This window comes from Mesoplodon bidens (assembly GCF_964165515.1).
Source record: "Mesoplodon bidens genome assembly, chromosome: 3".
In the NCBI taxonomy this organism is placed as follows: domain Eukaryota; kingdom Metazoa; phylum Chordata; class Mammalia; order Artiodactyla; family Ziphiidae; genus Mesoplodon; species Mesoplodon bidens.
In genome coordinates this window covers 142,407,258-142,429,574 of record NC_138178.1, presented here as the reverse complement: position 1 = coordinate 142,429,574, position 22,317 = coordinate 142,407,258, and the positions used below count along the sequence as shown (strand labels likewise).

General features: G+C 37.0%; 1 protein-coding gene across 10 annotated transcripts in view; it reads right to left on the bottom strand.

Annotated features, from left to right (window-relative positions):
* Positions 1–22,317, bottom strand: part of FUT8 (fucosyltransferase 8) — a 352,458-nt gene that overhangs the window by 107,923 nt on the left and 222,218 nt on the right. For all 10 annotated transcript variants that reach the window (XM_081229288.1, XM_081229292.1, XM_081229290.1 and 7 more), the window contains 2 exons: positions 18,282–18,397; positions 18,003–18,165 (listed from right to left, as the gene is read on the bottom strand). In XM_081229288.1, the coding sequence (XP_081085414.1) occupies positions 18,003–18,165; positions 18,282–18,397 (279 nt within the window). The remainder of the gene's footprint in view (positions 1–18,002; positions 18,166–18,281; positions 18,398–22,317) is intronic.

Sequence of the window (22,317 nt, the reverse complement as noted above, 5' to 3'; positions counted from 1 at the left end):
TGATATTGAGCTGCATGAGCTGCTTGTAAGTTTTGGAGATTAATCCTTTGTCAGTTGCTTCATTTGAAAATATTTTCTCCCATTCTGAGGGTTGTCTTTTCGTGTTCTTTATGGTTTCCTTTGCTGTGCAAAAGCTTTTAAGCTTCATTAGGTCCAATTTGTTTATTCTTGTTTTTATTTCCATTTCTCTAGGAGGTGGGTCAAAAAGGATATTGCTGTGATTTATGTCATAGAGTGTTCTGCCTATGTTTTCCTCTAAGAGTTTAATAGTGTCTGGCCTTACATTTAGGTCTTTAATCCATTTTGAGTTTATCTTTGTGTATGGTTATCAGAAAGTGTTCTAATTTCATTTTTTTACATGTAGCTGCCCAGTTTTCCCAGCACCACTTATTGAAAAGGCTGTCCTTTCTCCACTGTATATTCTTGCCTCCTTTATCAAAGACAAGGTGACCATATGTGCGTGGGTTTATCTCTGGGCTTTCTATCCTGTTCCATTGATCTATATTTCTGTTTTTGTGCCAGTACCATACTGTCTTGATTACTGTAGCTTTGTAGTAGAGTGTGAAGTCAGGGAGCCTGATTCCTCCAGCTCTGTTTTTTGTTCTCAAGATTGCTTTGGCTATTCGGGGTCTTTTGCGTTTCTATACAAATTGTGAAATTTTTTGTTCTAGTTCTGTGAAAAATGCCAGTGGTAGTTTGATAGGGATTGCATTGAATCTGTAGATTGCTTTGGGTAGTAGAGTCATTTTCACAATGTTGATTCTTCCAATCTAAGAACATGGTATATCTCTCCATCTATTTGTATCATCTTTAATTACTTTCATCAATGCCTTATAATTTTCTGCATACAGGTCTTTTGTCTCCTTAGGTAGGTTTATTCCTAGATATTTTATTCTTTTTGTTGCAATGGTAAATGGGAGTGTTTTCTTAATTTCACTTTCAGATTATTCATTATTAGTGTATAGGAATGCAAGAGATTTCTGTGCATTAATTTTGCATCATGCTACTTTACCAAATTCATTGATTAGCTCTAGTAGTTTTCTGGTAGCATCTTTAGGATTCTCTATGTATAGTACAATGTCATCTGCAAACAGTGACAGCTTTACTTCTTTTCCAATTTGGATTCCCTTTCTTTTTCTTCTCTGATTGCTGTGGCTAAAACTTCCAAAACTATGTTGAGTAATAGTGGTGAGAGTTAGCAACCTTGTCTTGTTCCTGATCTTCGTGGAAATGGTTTCAATTTTTCACCATTGAGGACGATGTTGGCTGTCGGTTTGTCATATATGGCCTTTATTATGCTTACGTAAGTTCCCTCTGTGCCTACTTTCTGGAGGGTTTTTATCATAAATGGGTGTTGAATTTTGTCGAAAGCATCCTCTGCATCTATTGAGATGATCACATGGTTTTTCTCCTTCAATTTCTTAATATGGTGTATCACATTGATTGATTTGCTTATATTGAAGAATCCTTGCATTCCTGGAATAAACCCCACTTGATCATGGTGTATGATCCTTCTAATGTGCTGTCTGATTCTGTTTGCTAGTATTTTGTTGAGGATTTTTGCATCTATGTTCATCAGTGATATTGGCCTGTAGTTTTCTTTCTTTGTGACATCCTTGTCTGGTTTTGGTATCAAGGTGATAGTGGCCTCGTAGAATGAGTTTGGGAGTGCTCCTCCCTCTGCTTTATTTTGGAAGAGTTTGAGAAGGATAGGTGTTAGCTCTTCTCTAAATGTTTGATAGAATTCGCCTGTGAAGCCATTTGGTCCTGGGCTTTCGCTTGTTGCAGGATTTTTAATCACAGTTTCCATTTCAGTGCTTGTGATTGGTCGTTCATATTTTCTATCTCTTCCTGGTTCAGTCTCGGAAGGTTGTGCATTTCTAAGAATTTGTCCATTTCTTCCAGGTTGTCCATTTTATTGGCACATAGTTGCTTGTAGTAATCTCTCATGATCTTTTATATTTCTGCAGTGTCAGTTGTTACTTCTCCTTTTTCATTTCTAATTCTATTGTTTTGAGTCTTCCCCCTTTTTTTCTTGATGAGTCTGGCTAATGGTTCATCAATTTTGCTTATCTTCACAAAGAATCAGCTTTTAGTTTTCTTGTTCTTTGCTATAGTTTCCTTCATTTCTTTTTCATTTATTTCTGATCTGATCTTTATAATTTCTTTCCTTCTGCTAACTTTGGGGTTTTTTTTGTTCTTCTTTCTCTAATTGCTTTAGGTGTAAGGTTAGGTTGTTTATTCGAGATGTTTCTTGTTTCTTAAGGTAGGATTGTATTGCTGTAAACTTCCCTCTTAGAAATGCTTTTGCTGCATCCCATAGGTTTTGGGTCGTCGTGTTTTCATTGTCATTTGTTCTTTATTCGCACAGCTTCTGGGGTTCAGCTTTGGATTTGGACCCGCCTCTGCAAGTAGGTCGCCTGAGAGCGTCTGTTCTTTGCTCAGACAGGATGGGGTTAAAGGAGCAGCTGATTCGGGGGCTCTGGCTCACTCAGGCCGGGGGGGAGGGAGGGGTACAGAATGTGGGCCGAGCCTGCGGCGGCAGAGGCTGGCATGACGTTGCACCAGGCTGAGGCATGCCGTGCGTTCTCCTGGGTAAGTTGTCCCTGGGTCACGGGACCCTGGCAGTGGCGGACTGCACAGGCTCCCGGGAGGGGAGGTGTGGATAGTGACTTGTGCTTGCACACAGGCTGCTTGGTGGCGGCAGCAGCAGCCTTAGCGTCTCATGCCCGTCCCAGCGGTGTCTGCGCTGATAGCTGCAGCTTGCGCCTGTTTCTGGAGCTCCTTTAAGCAGTGCTCTTAATCCCCTCTCCTCGCGCACCAGGAAACAAAGAGGGAAGAAAAAGTCTCTTGCCTCTTCGGCAGCTCCAGACCTTTTCCCGGACTCCCTCCCGGCTAGCCGTGGCGCACTAACCCCTTCAGGCTGTGTTCACGCAGCCAACCCCAGCCCTCTCCCTGCATCAGACTGAAGCCCGAGCCTCAGCTCCCAGCCCCCGCCCGCACCGGCGGGTGAGCAGACAAGCCTCTCGGACTGGTGAGTGCTGGTTAGCACCGATCCTCTGTGCGGGAATCTCTCCGCTTTGCCCACCACACCCCTGTTGCTGTGCTCTCCTCCGTGGCTCCGAAGCTTTCCCCCTCCGCCACCCGCAGTCTCCGCCTGCGAAGGGGCTTCCTAGTGTGTGGAAACCTTTCCTCCTTCGCAGCTCCCTCCCACTGGTGCAGGTCCCGTCCCTATTCTTTTGTCTCTGTTTTTTCTTTTTTCTTTTGCCCTACCCAGGTACGTGGGGAGTTTCTTGCCTTTTGGGAGGTGTGAGGTCTTCTGCCAGCGTTCAGTGGGTGTTCTGTAAGAGTTGTTCCACGTGTAGATGTATTTCTGATGTATTTGTGGGGAGGAAGGTGATCTCCCTGTCTTACTCCTCCATCTTGAAGCTCCTCCTCCTCCCTTACCTCTTTGATCTCATCTTCTACTACTGTCCTCCTTGTTTACTCTATTTCAGCCACATAGTCTTGTTACTAATCCCTGAACATGTCAGCCATGTTCCTACTTTAGCACCTTTGCATTTGCTCCTCCTTCCCCTGGAATGCTGGTTTCCCAGATACCCATCCACATGGCTCACCCAAATGTCCTTCAAAATTTTGCTCATATGTCACCTGCCCCAAAAGGCTATCCAGACTATCTCAGTTAAAAATTCACCACCCAGTCACCATCACATCCCTTGCTTTTCCTTCTCCTCTTTCCCTGCTTTATTTTTCTCCAAGCAATTATCATCTTCTAATATATATCATTTACTTCTTTATTTTATTATTTTTCTCCCCCTACTAGAATTTAAGCTCCATGGCAGCAGGGTATTTTTCAAACTCCCCTCCCTGCTCCCAAACAAGCATTTAGAACAGTGCTGATCACATAGAAAGCATTCAGTATATATCTTTGAATAGGTAACTGAATGAAAAAGTGGAAAAAAATTTTCAAGAATTTTAAATGAGATAATATTGAGAATTTTTACCTTTCACAAATCCAATTTTGTGCTAGAGAATTTCTGGGAATAATCCTTAACTAGTAATAACTCCAGCTTTACCTGTTCTCTGCACTTTATATTAACTCTTCTGATCAGGGAATGCTTATAAGTATGTGTTATTTGCTTGTGAAAATTATAAAGTTAGAAATTTATTTCTATTTATCAGAAAGTATACAGCTGTCCCTTGAACAACTCAGGGGTTAGGGGTGCTGAACCCCCGATAGAGTCGAAAATCTGCATATCACTTTTGAATCCCCAAAAACTTAACTACTAATAGCCTACTGTTGACCAGAAACCTTATTGATAACGTAAACAGAATTAACACATATTTTGTATGTTATACGTATAACAATCAAAATGTTATGCACCAACAAATATCAAAGTAAGGGGTCTGGAGTACAAAAATGTGGACTCTGTTCATTGTAAATATGCAAAATCAGAAAGATTTTGAATCAGAGGAAAAAGAGCTTTGAGAGCCAGACAGATCTCTCAGTTTGGGATCTAACTCTTACCAGCTTTGTGTCCTAGGAAAGTTATTTTGACATCTCTGAGACATAGTTTCTTCACTTTAAAATAAGTATTATAAAACCTTCCACACAGTTTTTTAAAAAGGATTAGTGATAATACAAACAAAGTAGTATATGTGGTGGCTGCTTGCTAGAGTGAACATCTGTGTCTCCCCCAAACGCACCCATTGAAATTTAATGCCCAGTGTGATGGTATTCAAATGTGGGGCGTGTGGGAAGTGCTTAAGTCATGAGGGTGGAGCCTTATGAATGAGATTAGTGCTCTTGTAAAACAGACCCCACAGAGCTCTCTAGCCCCTTCTACTGTACGAGGGCACAGTGAGAAGGCACTGTCTATGGAGGAGAAAGAGGACACTCATCAGACACCCAATCTGCCAGCACCTTGATCTTGAACTTCTCACCTTCCAGAATTGTGAGAAGTAAATTTCTGTTGTTTACAAACCACACAGTCTATGATATTTTTTTGTCATAGTAGCCTAAACAGACTAAGACATTGCTATTTATGCTAGAATGCCTCAGAGAGTTGCTTCAGAACTTTTACCTTGTGTCTGAAGAGTACCTACTAATAATTCCACAACTAAGAGGAAAGATCCATTGGGTATGAGGGTGACAGTAATGTGTGGGACTGACAGCCAGTCAGAAAAATGACCCAATACTCAGTGCCTTGTAGCACCCTGAAGAAAGGGATTGATCAGTGAGGACTCATTTAACAGATGATGAAACCAGCCCTCAACAACTGTGATTTATCTAGGAGTACATGACATAGTCTCAGTTCTCTTCTATTCCTGGTTCTTAACTAGATGATAAACCATTTAGGAGCAAAGCAATGGAAGCCCACTAGAAAAATAATTAAAGTCTTATTTACTATCATAGAAAATCATCAGAACTACATATGATTAACAGAGAATACCTGATAATAGCCCCCTTGAATAAAACAAAACTATTAATAATATGCAAATAAAAATTCAAAATCATGGCCACAGTTTAGAATATTCACCCAACTAATAGTGGAACAGCTTTATACAATGCTTTGGGATAACAGGGTCATCTGTGAAGCATTTCAGGCATTTGTTCAATGTGTCAACATTATCCATGCACAGGACACTTTACAGCTTGACTATTTCCATGTTTACCCTTTTAAAATAGGACAAGAGTCTAATATGTGATGCTTTATCTGTTTTTATATGTATTATTCCCACCTAAGATTCAAAACATTTCTTTCATGAAAAAGAGTAATTTTAGTTGGAAAAACCATATCTACAACATACTGCCTCCTTTAAGAAACTAATTTACAGTCTTACACACTGAACAGAGGTTCAAGTTTTTTTCAGATTATGAAACTGAGGCCCCTATGGGCTATTACGTAGCCTATGGTATTATCTTATAGTTGCTGTGGGAAAAGTTACCACTCATGAAATTGTGTGAGTTGATCATGGAAACACAGGAGATGTCTTTCCTTATAATGGTGTTACAGGGCTAAGCTGAAGTTTACTTAAATTATTTTCTCAGTTTTATAGGCCTCTTTTCCATTACTCTCATCATACCCATTATTTTTCACATTTCATAGGTTTCATCATATCCAAACATGGTCATTTGCTTTTTCCTACCCATCAAATAGGAGTGATCACAAAACTTGTTGAAAGTCTCAACTTTATTTTTTTTATTTATTTTAATTTTTTTATTTTTTGCTTTATAACAAATTTAATCAGTTATACATATACATATGTTCCCATATCCCCTCCCTTTTGCGTCTCCCTCCCACCCTCCCTATCCCACCCCTCCAGGCGGTCACAAAGCACCGAGCTGATCTCCCTGTGCTATGCGGCTGCTTCCCACTAGCTATCTACCTTACGTTTGGTAGTGTATATATGTCCATGCCGCTCTTTCACTTTGTCACAGCTTACCCTTCCCCCTCCCCATATCCTCAAGTCCATTCTCTAGTAGGTCTGTGTCTTTATTCCTGTCTTACCCCTATGTTCTTCATGACATTTTTTTTTCTTAAATTCCATATATATGTGTCAGCATACAGTATTTGTCTTTCTCTTTCTGACTTACTTCACCCTGTATGACAGACTCTAGGTCCATCCACCTCATTACAAATAGCTCAATTTCATTTCTTTTTATGGCTGAGTAATATTCCATTGTATATATGTGCCACATCTTCTTTACCCATTCATCTGATGATGGACACTTAGGCTGTTTCCATCTCCGGGCTATTGTAAATAGGGCTGCTATGAACATTTTGGTACATGTCTCTTTTTGAATTATGGTTTTCTCAGGGTATATGCCCAGTAGTGGGATTGCTGGGTCATATGGTAGTTCTATTTGTAGTTTTTTAAGGAACCCACATACCGTTCTCCATAGTGGCTGTACCAATTCACATTCCCACCAGCAGTGCAAGAGTGTTCCTTTTTTTCCACACCCTCTCCAGCATTTATTGTTTCTAGATTTTTTGATGATGGCCATTCTGACTGGTGTGAGATGATATCTCATTGTAGTTTTGATTTGCATTTCTCTAATAAGCAAAGATGTTGAGCATCCTTTCATGTGTTTGTTGGCAGTCTGTATATCTTCTGTGGAGAAATGTCTATTTAGGTCTTCTGCCCATTTTTGGATTGGGTTGTTTGTTTTTTTGTTATTGAGCTGCATGAGCTGCTTATAAATTTTGGAGATTAATCCTTCGTCAGTTGCTTCATTTACAAATATTTTCTCCCATTCTGAGGGTTGTCTTTTGGTCTTGTTTATGGTTTCCTTTGCTGTGCAAAAGCTTTTAAGTTTCATTAGGTCCCATGTGTTTATTTTTGTCTTTATTTCCATTTCTCTAGGAGGTGGGTCAAAAAGGATCTTGCTGTGATTTATGTCATAGAGTGTTCTGCCTATGTTTTCCTCTAAGAGTTTGATAGTGTCTGGCCTTACATTTAGGTCTTTAATCCATTTTGAGCTTATTTTTGTGTATGGTGTTAGGGAGTGATCTAATCTCATACTTTTACATGTCCCTATCCAGTTTTCTGAAAGTCTCAACTTTAAATAGCAGTATTGTTTCTGGAGATGTAGTACAGTGGGATAAATAACCAGTCTATCAGCAAATGCCTGTTGAAGGAATAAAGGAAATTCAATATGCTCTGCATGGCATTACATTAAATTAAAGATACACACACACACAGACAAATAGCACTACATCCCATGACAATCAGTATATAGCCCCAAGCAGGTAAAAAACTACATTAGGTGTAATTTAGAGGGGAAAATTTTTTGAAATATATAAATTGGCATGGTTTATGCTTTCATGTCATAGTAATCAAGCCATCACTTTACCACTGGGAATGAAAGCTGATCTCTGTATATTTTAATAAATTAGAAAACATAAAAGTGAATGTTTTTACCGAGTTACATCACTACTAAGTCTTAGCAATCAGTTATTTATATTTATCCCAATATCTGTCAAGAAAGTGGAATAACCACTTTATAACTAGAAGACCAAAGACCAAAAAAAGTACACTAATTTTTTATGATAATGCAGTCAGAGTCACAGTATAAGGCACTCTATTCCAATAGTCAACTAAAATTAAGCTTCCTTTGTAAAACTTTTTTCTTGGCCTCCCCACTGGAGACCATGTAAGGAAGACAAGCCCAGGAAATGACTTTAAATTCAACCTACAGTTGACCCTTGAACAACACCGTTTGAACTGTGCGAGTCCAGTTATATGCAAATTTTTTCAATAAATATCGGAAAAATTTTTTGAGATTTGAGACAATTTTAAAAAACTCACAGATGAACTGCATAGTCTAGAAATATTGAAAAAATTAAGAAAAAGTTAGGTATATCATGAACGTATAAAATATATGTAGATACCAGTCTATCCTTACATAGGCATAAAGGCATTAAATTCTATAATTTAATATAAAATTAATGTGTTCGTTTTCTTACTGTTTTATAACTTTGCTTTCAAAGAATTACATTACCATACAGTATGCCTTCCTCATAACTGGAGAAATTGCATATCAGCTGATCATCATAGGTAAGTGTTTTTTTAAATTTAACAATGTTTCCAATATTGTATTATGAATATGATTGTAAAACTGTATGCCATAAAAATTTTAAAACAATTCATTTACTAGTGTACAGGCTAGGCTACCATGAAGCAATCATATTGATTACACTACCTCCTTTAAAGCAATCATTGCTGTTACAGGTATAATGCATGTATTGTTACAGCTGAACATAAATGAATTTTTTTCATGTTATCTTTTCATTTTTGCTTTCTAATGTTAGTAATACATATAATACCTTCAGTGTTTTGTATCATATAAGACAATACAGATGTAGGTACTGACAGACAATTCATCTTGTAAACAGAGGACATAAACTTCCAGTATCAATAAAGATAGTACAGTGCTGTAAATGTATTTTCTCTTTTTTATGATTTCCTTAATAACATTTCCTTTTCTCTAGCTTATTTTAAGACTACAGTATATAATACATGAAACGTACAAAATATGTGTTAATCGACTGTTCATGTTATCAGTAAGGTTTCTGGTTAACAGTAGGCTACTAGTAGTTAAGTTTTTGCGAAGACAAAAGTTATACGTGGATTTTTTTTACTGTGCAGTGGATTGGTGCCCCTAACCCCCGCATTTTTCAAGGGTCAGCTGTAGTTCTTTGCTAATCCAATAATGTTTAGACGTTACCATCCTGCAAAATTAGTCACCTTTTAGCCAAAGACATGAGGATAAGCAAACAGAAAGTTTCAGTTGTGGCCCATTATTGGGAAACAGGCTGCCTGAAAACCATTCTACAGAAATTCTGGATTTTCAGTGACTCCATTCTCAAATCAAATCTCCTAGAGGTATCCCTCAAGCTGGTAATCTGGATGTCTTGGTTTTGACTTTGAAGATACCAAAAAATCTAGGACGTGGGTGGTGAATCTAAAGGCCTGAGGTATTAAAGCCTGGGAAATACAAACCCAGGCAAAGTACCAGCAGAATAGTGCTAGTCATTTGAGGGTAGAATACACATGCCTGAAGATAAGTGATAGACTAGACCAACATCTGTGACTCTAAGCGAAAGCCAGCTATGACAGGCATCAAAACCTCTTCTTTAAAAACTGGGCTACATTTATGTTCTTTGTATTTTCTGTTAATTTTCCTATTTTTATACCTTAATATTCACAAAACTCTTTTTAAATGTTCTAGTTTGTCTCAATTATGCCAATAAAGAACCACAAGGAGAGTATTTTGCTTATACCTTATTCAAAATGATGAAGAGGGAAATTCTCCCTGAGGGCCAGCACAGAGCAGATATAATTCAAGGAAGAAAAGTCCAAGGTGAAGGAACTGACATTTATTAAAGTAAATGTGACTAAGGGAGGCTATACCACAGAGCCTAATCCATAGATAAATACGGATCAAGGGCAATACTTTGGTTTGCTCCTGGGGCAGAAGTAAGCAGTGCAAAGGATAAAAATGTGACCAGGAGACAGATAGGCAGACAATGCTCCCACTGCCTCCCATGTTGTTTCAGCGGGAATTTTAGAATACCACCATTCTGACAGCTCACATGGGTGGAGAGGAGTCCAGAAGGGCAACAACAAATACAGCTCATACTACCACATAAGGCAATAATTATGCTATTTGGTGAGTGATGCCCACTAGGCTTATGTTTAGGTTCCAGATCTTCCTATTGAGCGCTGTGACAATTTCCCCTTACCTGTGCCTTCCTTGGAGGATCTAAGAATTTTCTATTTATATCCTCTTACAGGACTTCCCTTGTGCAGGTCTGACTAGAGTCTACTAGAACCTACAATGTGTCAGTGACTGTGGAAAGTGTTTTATATATTTTCCCACATTTAATGATCACAGTGCTGTAATACAGCAATTATATCTCCATGTGTAGAAGTGAAAAATAAAGCTCAGAGAAGTATTTAGCAATTAAGAGAAAAGATTTTAGAATATAACAGCTCTTCCACTTACTTGCGTAAGCTATCTAAATTCTCTAGGTCTGAGTATAACTTTATTTATAAAATGAGGAGGCTATCAATATTACTATGTTGACAAAATAAGATAATGAATGGAGAGCCTTTATCACAGTGACTGGTATGTAGGAAATCCTTAGTAAGTAGTTATTTTTATTGTCAAAATAATTCTTGAGTTTGGAAGCCACAGCCAAGGAGATGTAAGGTGGGGGCAGGCAAAACAGAACTAGGGCCACAAGATGAGACACACTTTTCCACCTGCAGGTTCTCCTCCCAATGCAAATTTTATTTTAGGGGAGAATGTTCCCTTACACAAGATGGAGAATCACAATCTGTTTGATAGAAACTAAGTGATAAGCAGAATAAGGACCACTTCATATGACAATGTCTCCCTTCATCTAAGGATATTAAGAGAAATGTTCTAGTACCACTTAAAAATAAGCCTGGATTCCTTAGTAGAAAAACAATCATACAAAAACATTTTGTCCAAAGGAATTAAAAGCTGGAGAACAAGTATCTACATTCCAGCTGAATGTAAGAATCAATTAAATCACACATCAAAGAAATTAAGTGTGTATGTAATGAAACAAAAAACAAACAATAATAGATTTGAAGGTTCACAAAACTATTCAAGAGTGAAAATTTCAATTCTTGGACCTTTCAAAGACAGTTGAGTAGAGTCTACCTTATAAAGAGAGTGAAAACACAAGCTACTGGACCACAATGGTTATGACCAGCAATTCTGATCAGATAGATCCATAAGCTATTAAGCTACCAATCTTGCCCTATAACCAGTCAGATATTGTACCACTTATCTGATTTGAAGTGCTTTTGTTACATAGTCCCCTACACACAGTAGCAAAAAGCCAGTCAGCTTAATTAGCCATAAGTATCATTCATCATTTTGGAAACACAGCTGATCTCAGTCTTAGCAAAGCTGCTTTACATATTACCGATAATGAGATGATGCAAACCAGGCAGGAGTGATGAGATTGCTACTTTACTACATTGTTTCTCAATAGTTTCAGTCAACTTAATTGAGAAATAGCTCATCAGTCCTGTGAGCCCTCCTGTCCTTTAATAATTAATATATTTTAAAATAAGAAAGAAGCAACTCCAGTAACTATTTCATAAACTGGTGTTTGGCACCATAAAGATGACAAAAAGAGCCAAAGCGACAATGATTAAGTTAAATGTATCTCTGGACAACCAAAAAGCGTGGTAAGACAAACTTTCCATGACACCCTCAGAGGTTGAGGGCCAAATCTATGAGGCTGTAAATCCAAGCACTGAGCCTACAACTACTACATAAATAATAAAACCATAATGACAAAAATAATCACTCTCAATTGCTGATTTCCCTCTTGCTATTTCAAAGAGACAGGCCAGGGTCAATTCATGATCAATGATATCAAAAGCACCAGGTAAATGTGACTGTATTACTAAGAAGTGTGGTCACATACAATCATTAGAATGAAATCATCAACTGAAAAATCAAATAATACTAATGCTTGAGATCAATACAGCAGGTAATAATAATATGCTACTCTGTATTTATTTATTATACCATCAGCCCCTCTAAATTCTTTAAAAAACCTTCTAAAAGACAAAGAATATTACTAATTAACTAGCAGTTGATTACCCAACTGTAGCAGCAGGCAGGGATCAAGCTCTACTAGATACTAGCTCTCAAGTAATAGGCTAATCAGGTCAATAGCATTCTGCTAAAAATCTCAGGTGAGCTGAATCCCATATCAAGTATGATATTTGGCATCCAAGCTGCATTAATGACAGGTATTTTGAGTAATGAACAGTGGGAGCCACATTCTAGAAAAGAAACATTGTCTCCTCACTAAAAGGAACAGCATCAAGTGGGGAGCAAAAGAAGAGTCTTTCCCCACAGTTTACAGATAGGTCCACTAATCTACAGAGAAATGTGATTTTTTCCAAGAAACGTAGACAACCTCTATCAGTGGTGAACGCATAAAGAGAACCAGGGATTCTGTAGAGCCTTAGTTCTCAAAGACCAGCAACTTCAACATCACTTACGAATGTGTTAGAAATGGAAATTCTCGGGCCTCACTCCAGACCTACTGAATCAGGAACTCTGAGGATGGGATTTAGCAATCTGTAGTTTAAGAAGCTCTCCAGGTGCTCTTGATGCCTTGCTGAAGTTTGAAAACCACTACAGTAACAACAATGACACACAAAATTTCTTAACAATTTAGGACAGAGCACTTTTGGCTTCCCTACTTTCTAATTGACCTATGTGTTGAGAAGAGACTGTTGTGAGATATGCCTCTATTTATCAGATGATAAGTACTGAATTTCAAATATCTTCAATAATATCTATGACCATGACTTTACAAGTTAAAATGTTTGGAAACTAAATTTTTCTACTTAGTATGACAATTGAGGACATTAGCAATATTTGTGATTTACTCAACATTTAGTTTTTTATAGTAGGGTTCTAGGAAATTTATTTAGAAAATAAATAAGAGTTCTGCTCCTAAAATTGACTTAGTTAAAATATACCTTCCATAATAACAGTGCAATAAACCATTCATATTGTTCACACATATAAAAAGAAATCTAATATACACTAATAAACATATATAAAAGGATTTCTGATTTATATACTTTAGGTATGGTGTATTACCTTTTGAAGAATTAAGATGAAAGATATGCAATTTTACTTACCATATTAAGCTATAAAGGTCTAAGAGGCAATAAAAGCTGAGTATGAAAGATGTGTAAAAAGTAAGGATACATTTTTTTTCCTTTTCAATATTAAACTGAAGTCCCAGTTTTGATGGTAAAGCAAGTAGATAGATTGATTCCAAGAGCTCAGGGTCATCAAAAGAAAATAATGTTCCGTATTCACTTTACTCTTTCTCCTCTCCTTGCAAGGACAGTAGCACCATGGAATAAGACAAAAGATCTAAACCAGTTCTCTGAATCTAACAACCTTAATAAGTTTATGATGAGGCAAAGTGGGGTTTTTTCCCTCAATTTTAACAAATTTTTAGATGCATTTAAGAAACTACTGAGCAAACAGTCCACAAAATGTAAACAAACGATTAGATGTATTTGGTAAGCAACATTATTTTTTATCATTCACATTCAATTAAAAGAAAGTCCAAACTTCATTGCTTAGAATCAGAATTACACTCCAAATCAGAAACACTATGATAGTTTTCTTTTTAGTGATTCATGTATAACTGAAGTCTCAAGACTACTTTTAGATACAGGAATCACTTAAGTCCTCCAAAGCAAATCAAACATGAAGTCAAGGGCACTGAGTACAAAAATCCTTCTATGTCAGGTTTTCTTCCAGTCCCATCATGCTTCCTATCAGCCCATTTCCTTCCCTATATATCCTTGACTTCTAACAGATACTCTCTGTTTTGCAGAACCCACTGTTAAAATTAACTGGAGCTTCCAGTTTTATTCAGAGGTAAATGACTTTACTCCTATAACTTGTCCTTCATACCTTTTGGGATTCTCAATTACAGGAGAATATTTTTACCTCAATTACTTAATTTTCTTTAGTTGCATAATATTCATAAATCTTTCAATGGAACAGGATTATTTTTACAAGGAGGTACAAAGTAGAGTGTGAAATAATCAAAGAATGCACATACATGCCTCCCCAGCAAATAAAAAAGACATAACTTGCTGAACACTAACTAAATAATGAGTGCTTAGCACTGCAGGGTAGAGAATAAACTGAAGTTAGAGTTCCAGTCCTCAGGGGATTACACTTTGTCAGGGAAAAAAGCCAAATTACTACAAAAGAAACAATGATGTCCATTTATGAAAGCTGTCCTCCCAGGAAATTACAAGTGCTCAATTACTTTTGAGTCCCCCATCTCCCTATATTGGATCAGTTACCAAGTCCTGCAGCGTCTATTTTTCACGCATTTATCCCTTTCTATTCCTACTACCAACTACCCAGGTCCAGAAGCTCATTATCACTTACTTGGACTTCTGTAAAATCTTTCTCATTTCCTGACAACAGACTTTCCTTCACATGGATCTCAGAATGAGCTTTCTAAAATGCACCAGTAAGACTTGTATCCAGAATAAATGAAGAATGCTTTTAGCTCAATAAAAAGAAAAAAATTCCCCCCAAATTAAGCATGTGATTTGGAAAAGACACTTGGCCAAGGATGATATATGGATGGCAATTAAGCACATTAAAAGATGCTCAATATCATTAGTAAGGAATTGCAAATTAAAACCATTATGATATACCACTACACTCCTGCTAGAATGGTAGGAGGAAAATGTAAAAATTGACAATACCAAGTGCAACAAGGATACAGAGCAACTGGAACTCTTACACACTGCTGATGAGAATACAAAATAATACTACCCTTTGGGAAACAGTTTGGCGATGTCTTACGGAATTAAACATTCACTCCATACATCAGCAGTTCCCAAACTTTTTGGCACCAGGGACCGGTTTCATGGAAGACAATCTGTCCACAGACAGGGTCGGCGGGGGAGGGAGTTCAGGCGGTAATGCGAGCGATGGGGAGAGGCAAATGAAGCTTTGCTTGCTCACCTGCCGCTCACCTCCTGTTGTGCGGCCCAGTTCCTAAGGAACTGCCATACATGACCCATCAAACCCACTCCTATGTATTAATCCAAAAGAAGTGAAAACATGTTTCCACAAAAAACGTGTATGTTAACGTCTATAGTAGCTTTATATATACATAATCGCCAAAAAATTGAAAACCCAAATGTACTTCAACTGGTGAATGGATAAACTAAGTGTGGTAGGTCCATACGATGGAATATTACTTAGCAATAAAAAGGAATGAACTACCTATACACAAAACAACATGGGTGAATCTCAAATGCATTATACCAAGTAAAAGAAACCACACTCAAAAAACTACATAGTGTGATTGCATTTACATAAAAGTCTGGAAAAGGTAAAATTATTGGGGCAGGAGACAGATTGGGTGACTGCAAGGGACTGGTGTGGGGGTGGGGTGGTGCTGACTCTAAAGAGGCAGAAGGAATTTTCTTGGGGTGGTAGCAGTGTTCTGCATCTGGATTGCAGTGGTGGTTATCAAACTATGAGCATGTGTCAAAACTCACAGAACTACAGACTAAAATATGTACATTTTACTGTAAATAAATTATGCCACAATAAAGTTGATTTAGAAAGGAAAAAAAGGAGGATCAGTGTTTCTATCAGAACAAAGTTCTAAGATAGAAAGAAACCCCTTCTGAAGAAACAAAAGCCCATAAGTTACTTCTCTATAAGTGATGTCTTTCTAAACCAAAAAATGATGAGTGATTCAAAGGGAAATCTGAACAAGAAAACTGATAGACTCAACCTCTAACTGATTCTTCAGAGAATACAGACTTTCAGTCCAGAGACAACTTGTACACTATGATTTGGGCAAGTGTAAAAAGAAAATGGGGATTTTTGTGTACTGTAAAAATCACGAGAGACAAACAAAAGTCTGTTTTAATTTTAATTCTTACACTTACCTTGGAAATTAGCAGTAAGACAGCATATTCTACATACATGTAAATCCTCTCTATTTGTACATTCATTACTTTAAAGGTTATTTCTCTAATGTTTGGTTGTCCATTGCTCATTATTGGTAACACTGCATTCTAATCTGGCTGCCTGGAGTTAAATTACTACCCTGCGAAGTTGTATCCCAAGTTCATTATAATTTCTGCTTAAGACAGCAAAAGAAATCGACTTGGATATTTTGGGTACCTTTCCTTTTTTGTTTTCAGTGAAATATTATTATTTAACATTTACTAAAAGTTAGTGTCAAGAAACATAATGTATTTAAACCAGAACTCACAAAAAACTTAACATTGATTTACATCAACTTTTCAGGGCCCAACATTTTTCATTTGTACATGTTTTCCAATTTCTACATATAGTCACAAAATATATGCACAAAATAATTTATAAATAATTATTTTAATTTGGAAGAGACCAAACAATGAAATACTCAAGTAATTAAATCACTCAAACTTTAAAATTAAACATTCTATCAGTAGTCAAGAGCCAAAATTATCCTTTAAATACCACATAGGCTTCCCAACTCAAATCCTCTTCAGATCTACACTTTCCTATAAAACTGCAATAAGCAAAGCACACAAGCACACAGTTCCAAATAACATAACTTTGGTGCCTAGAATCAGCTTAGGGTAGAGAAGCATTAAGGACAGAATTAGTCAGTATTTGGTCTAGTGGTCTAAGTATGGCTTGATTGCAAGCTAAACTAAAAATTTCAAAGGGACTGCCAAATCTGTGGCCTAATAAGTCAATGCCCCTTGAAATTTATGCAATCTTATTGCTGTAGATTCACTAATGCTAAAATGATTCCAATAAACTGACAGATTTTATTTGTAATTTCACTTAAAACAGCAGAGCAATATTTCAAAATCACTACAATATTGCTGATGATGTTAATATATATGAATCTGTTGGTTGTGGGTAATTCTTTTCCTCTTCATAGTGGTAGGTTGTGTTAATACAACAAGTTTTCTTCTATTGTTCACTAATGAGACAGTAATTGCCATCAGAATCCTACTGGGAATACAGACTTGCATAAATAATAGGCCTAAGGGGCCTCCCTGGTGGCGCAGTGGTTGAGAGTCCGCCTGCCGATGCAGGGGATACGGGTTCGTGCCCCGGTCTGGGAGGATCCCATATGCCGCGGAGCGGCTGGGCCCGTGAGCCATGGCCGCTGGGCCTGCGCATCCGGAGCCTGTGCTCCGCAACGGGAGAGGCCACAAGAGTGAGAGGCCCGCATACCGCAAAAAGAAAAAAAAAAATAATAATAATAGGCCTAAGGACAGGTTTTACATATCTATAATGATCCTCAGATACATTTTGTTCTGCATGAACACACCAGCACCGAAATGTGTCCTTTCTTATGGAGGATAAACTCCATATTTCCAGAAACGTGCAAACAAGAGAAACAAATTTAACTAGGCAGATTTCAGGTTCTTCTTTCTAGCAACTAAATGGAAGAGCAATTAACAGAATGCTCCTTTTTATCAAAAACTTATTATCCTTTCACTAGAAGCCCTAAAAAGTTGCTATTTTAAAGTTTTCAATGCTTCAGTTAGAAATATAACTGGCAGCCTCAGTATGAGTTCCAGTGAATGTACTGTAATGTAAAATTGTACAAGTCACTTCAAATATTGGTTGTATAATAAGGAAGTTTAAAGAAGATATTTTAATGCATTGTGGGCTGACACCACTATCTTCTGAGTTTATTTAGGGTATAAAGATTTCTAGAAATTCATTTAAAATAATATTTTCTGGTGATGAATGACATTTGGCAATTACTGTCCACTGAGCCCTGAGGTACTCTACTGCTTCTAAACATGGTAGGTATCATTTACCATTCAGCAGGGAAATTAACAAAAGTTAGCATTTCCCATTCTTAGATTATAATCTTCACTAAACCCCAAATGAAATGTAAATGTAGTACCTTTCATGATGTCCCAAATCTGACAGAAATTCATCTGCATGTCTTTGGAGTTCATTTCCTTCTAAATTCTTTAATTTCTTCAACTCACTTTGTAGGAAAAACCAGAGCTCTTTAGCTCCATTTTCAATCCTCCTCCTTAGGATTTCATGATCCTTCCCCAGACCTGCAGTCAAAGAATAGAGAGCATCAGCATTTCCAACATTCTGATGAAAGGAAATTTTCAATTATTTGTGCTAATGGCAATATATTGAAGAGGAAAAACAATGTATCATTACCTACCATTTCTAGTTTGTTTCTTGTAATTTTCAATCTGTTCTTTGGCCTTCACAAGCTGCTCCTCTAAAGCACGAACCCTTCCTGAAGCTGGCCCCTGATCAATGGGGCCTTCTGGTATTCTGTAGTTCAAGGAAGAAAATGTAAACATTTAGCTTATAAATTATGCAACAAAATACATGTTTACTTTGCTAAAACATTATTTATTGGTAACTCTAGAAGTCACTGGACCATATCATATATTAGAAGTACCAAATGAAATTTTCTCTCCAAAGCTATAGGGTAAGATGTAAACACTGGAATGAAACTCAACAAACACACAAAAAAATAATCTAGCTCACAGATGTATGATCTTCTAGGAATTAAGGAACCTTTAGAACTGTATCCTAAATACTTTCATCATACAACTTAGAATAACACCATCAGTGGCAAAGAGATCAATTCTTCATTAGTGCTGAGAATAACAAAGTTGAAGGAGAGGGTGACAAAAAGGCTTAAAAGGAGTAAGAAAGCACATAACTGAACCTGTGTCTATGTTCAAATATCAAATGCAAATTATTTCTAAATTAATTATAATATCAGATATAAATCTGTGTTCCGATTCATGAACACATGACCTTAGATTACTAAGCATGGGTTTTATAAAGAAGGGAAAGACAAGAATAGAAGATGAAGTATACCAGAAAAAAACCCTGAAGATTAATGTTCTGTTTACATCAGGAATGGAAAATATGTCAATAATACAAAATGTTGGAATATAGCAGAGGAACTCCAGGATCTCTTGCTTATATTATCAACCTGTACAGCTTCTTTCCAAACTGTACCTATTTCTAACATATTTTGTTTTTATGTGACTTTTGGCAGTATTCTGTACTCCATTATGGCCATAAAAGATACCCACATCCCAATCCTGTAACATGTAATGCTACCTTAGGTGACAAAAGAATCCTTATAGGTGTGATTAAGTTAAGGACCCTGAGATAGGGAGACAGCCCTGGATTACCCATGTGGGCCATAATTGTAACCACAGGTGTTCTTATAAGAGGGGAGTAGAAGGAAATTTTATTACAAAAGAGGAGAAGGTGATGTGGTTAATTAGTTTTGAAGATGGAGGAAGGGGCCATGAGCAAAAAAATGCAAGGAAGGCATCTTTAGAAGCTGGAAAAGGCAAAGAAACAGATTCTCTCCTACAGCTTCTCTAGTGAATGTGGCCCACTGACACCTTGGTTTTGGACCAGTGAAACTCATTTCAGACGTCTGCCCTCCCAAACTGTAACAGAATAAATTTCCATTTATTCTGTTTTAAGCCACAGAGTTTATTGTATGTGTTACAGCAGCAATAGGAAACTAATACATATACACATATTTACATACATACATATACATACATATATACTTTTGAAAAAATATTAAGAAGATTAAATAATGGCTGATTTTTCTTCCAAAATCTATTTAAATGAGAAACTGCCTCTAAAAGTATGAAGCACAGTGTCTGTCAATAAAGCTTAACAGGACTATTGTATCTGGGGTCAGTCATTCTACAGATGAGCTGTAATATCAAAATGCCTGGGATATCTATTCTTACCATCACAATCATTTTGGGAAACAATTTCTAAATTATATTTGGTAGAACTTAAACTTAGCTATCAACCTGAGGAGAAAACCAATACAAAGAGTGCAGACAGCAGAAGCAAGAAGAACTACAATCCTGCAGACTGTGGAACAAAAAGCACATTCCCAGAAAGATAGACAAAATAAAAAGGCAGAGGGATATGTACTTGATGAAGGAACAAGATAAAAACCCAGAAAAACAATTAAATGAAGTGGAGATAGGCAACCTTCCAGAAAAAGAATTCAGAATAGTGATAGGGAAGGTGATCCAGGACCTCGGAAAAAGAATGGAGGCAAAGATCAAGAAGATGCAAGAAATGTTTATTGAAGACCTAGAAGAATTAAAGAACAAACACCTAGAAGAATTGAAGAGCCAACAAACAGACATGAACAATGCAATAACTGAAATGAAAAATACACTAGAGGGAATCAATAGCAGAATATCTGAAGCAGAAGAACGGATGAGTGACCTGGAAGACAGAATGGTACAATTCACTGCCAAAGAACAGAATAAAGAAAACCGAATGAAAAGAATGAAGACAGCCTAAGAGACCTCTGAGACAACACTAAACAAACAAACATTTGTATTATAGGGGTCACAAAAGGAGAAGAGAGAGGAAAAGGACCTGAGAAAATACGTGAAGAGATTATAGATGAAAACTTCCCTAACATGGGAAAGGAAATAGCCACCCAAGTTCAGGAAGTGCAGAGAGTCCCAGGCAGGAAAAACCCAAGGAAAAACATGCCAAGACACACAGTAATCAAACTGACAAAAATTAAAGACAAAGAAAAATTATTAAAAGCAACAAGGGAAAAATGACAAATAACATAAAAGGGAACTCCCATAATGTTAACAGCTGATTTCTCAGCAGAAACTCTGCAAGCCAGAAGGGAGTGGCACAATATATTAAAAGTGATGAAAGGGAAGAACCTACAACCAAGATTACTCTACCCAGCAAGGATCTCATTCAGATTCCACAGAGAAATCAAAAGCTTTACAGACAAGCAAAAGCTAAGAGAATTCAGCACCACCAAACCAGCTCTGAAGCAAATGCTAAAGGAACTTCTCTAAGTGGGAAACACAAGAGAAGAAAAGGACCTACAAAAGAAATCCAAAACAATTAAGAAAATGGTAATAGGAACATATATATTGATAATTACCTTAAATGTGGATGGATTCAATGCTCCAACCAAAAGACACAGGTTTGCTGAATGGATACAAAAACAAGACCCATATATATGCTGTCTACAAGAGACCCACTTCAGACCTAGGGACACATACAGACTGAAAGTGAGGGGATGGAAAAAGATATTCCATGCAAATGGAAATCAAAAGAAAGCTAGAGTGGCAATACTCCTATCAGATAAAATAGACTTTAAAATAATGAATGTTACAAGAGACAAGGAAAGACACTACATAATGATCAAGGGATCCATCCAAGAAAAAGATATAACAATTATAAATATATATGCACCCAACATAGGAGCACCTCAGTACATAAGGCAAATGCTAACAGCTATAAAAGAGGAAATAGGCAGTAACACCATAATAGTGGGGGACTTTAACACCTCAATTACACCAATGGAAGATCAACCAGACAGAAAATTAATAAGGAAACACAGGCTTTAAATGACACAACAGACCAAATACATTTCATTGATATTTACAGGACATTCCATCCAAAAACAGAAGATTACACTTTCTTCTCAAATGCACATGGAACATTCTTCAGGATAGATCACAACTTGGGTCACAATTCAAGCCTCGGTAAAGTTAAGAAAACTGAAATCATATCAAGCATCTTTTCTGACCACAATGCTATGAGATTAGAAAACAATTACAGGGGAATAAATGTAAAAAACACAAACACATGGAGGATAAAGAATAAGTTACTAAATAACCAAGAGATCACGGAAGGAATCAAAGAGGAAATCAAAAAGTACCTAGAGACAAATGACAACAAAAACATGACAATCCAAAACCTGTGGGATGCAGCAAAAGCAGTTCTAAGAGGGAAGTTTACAGCAATACAATCCTACCTCAAGAAACAAGAAAAAATCTCTAATAAACAATCTAATCTTACACCTAAAGGAACTAGAGAAAGAAGAACAAACAGAACCTGAAGTTAGTAGAAGGAAAGAAATCATAAAGATCAGAGGAGAAATAAATGAAACATAAATGAAGAAAACAATAGCAAAGATCAATAAAACTAAAAGCTGGTTCCTTAAGAAGATAAACAAAATTGATAAACCGTTAGCCAGACTCATCAAGAAAAAGAGGGAGAGGACTCAAATCAATAAAATTAGAAATGAAAATGGAGACGTTACAACAGACACCACAGAAAAAGAAAAGATCATAAGAGACTACTACAAGCAACTCTATGCCAAAGACAACCTTGAAAATGGTAGTTGTGAAAATGAAAAACCTTAA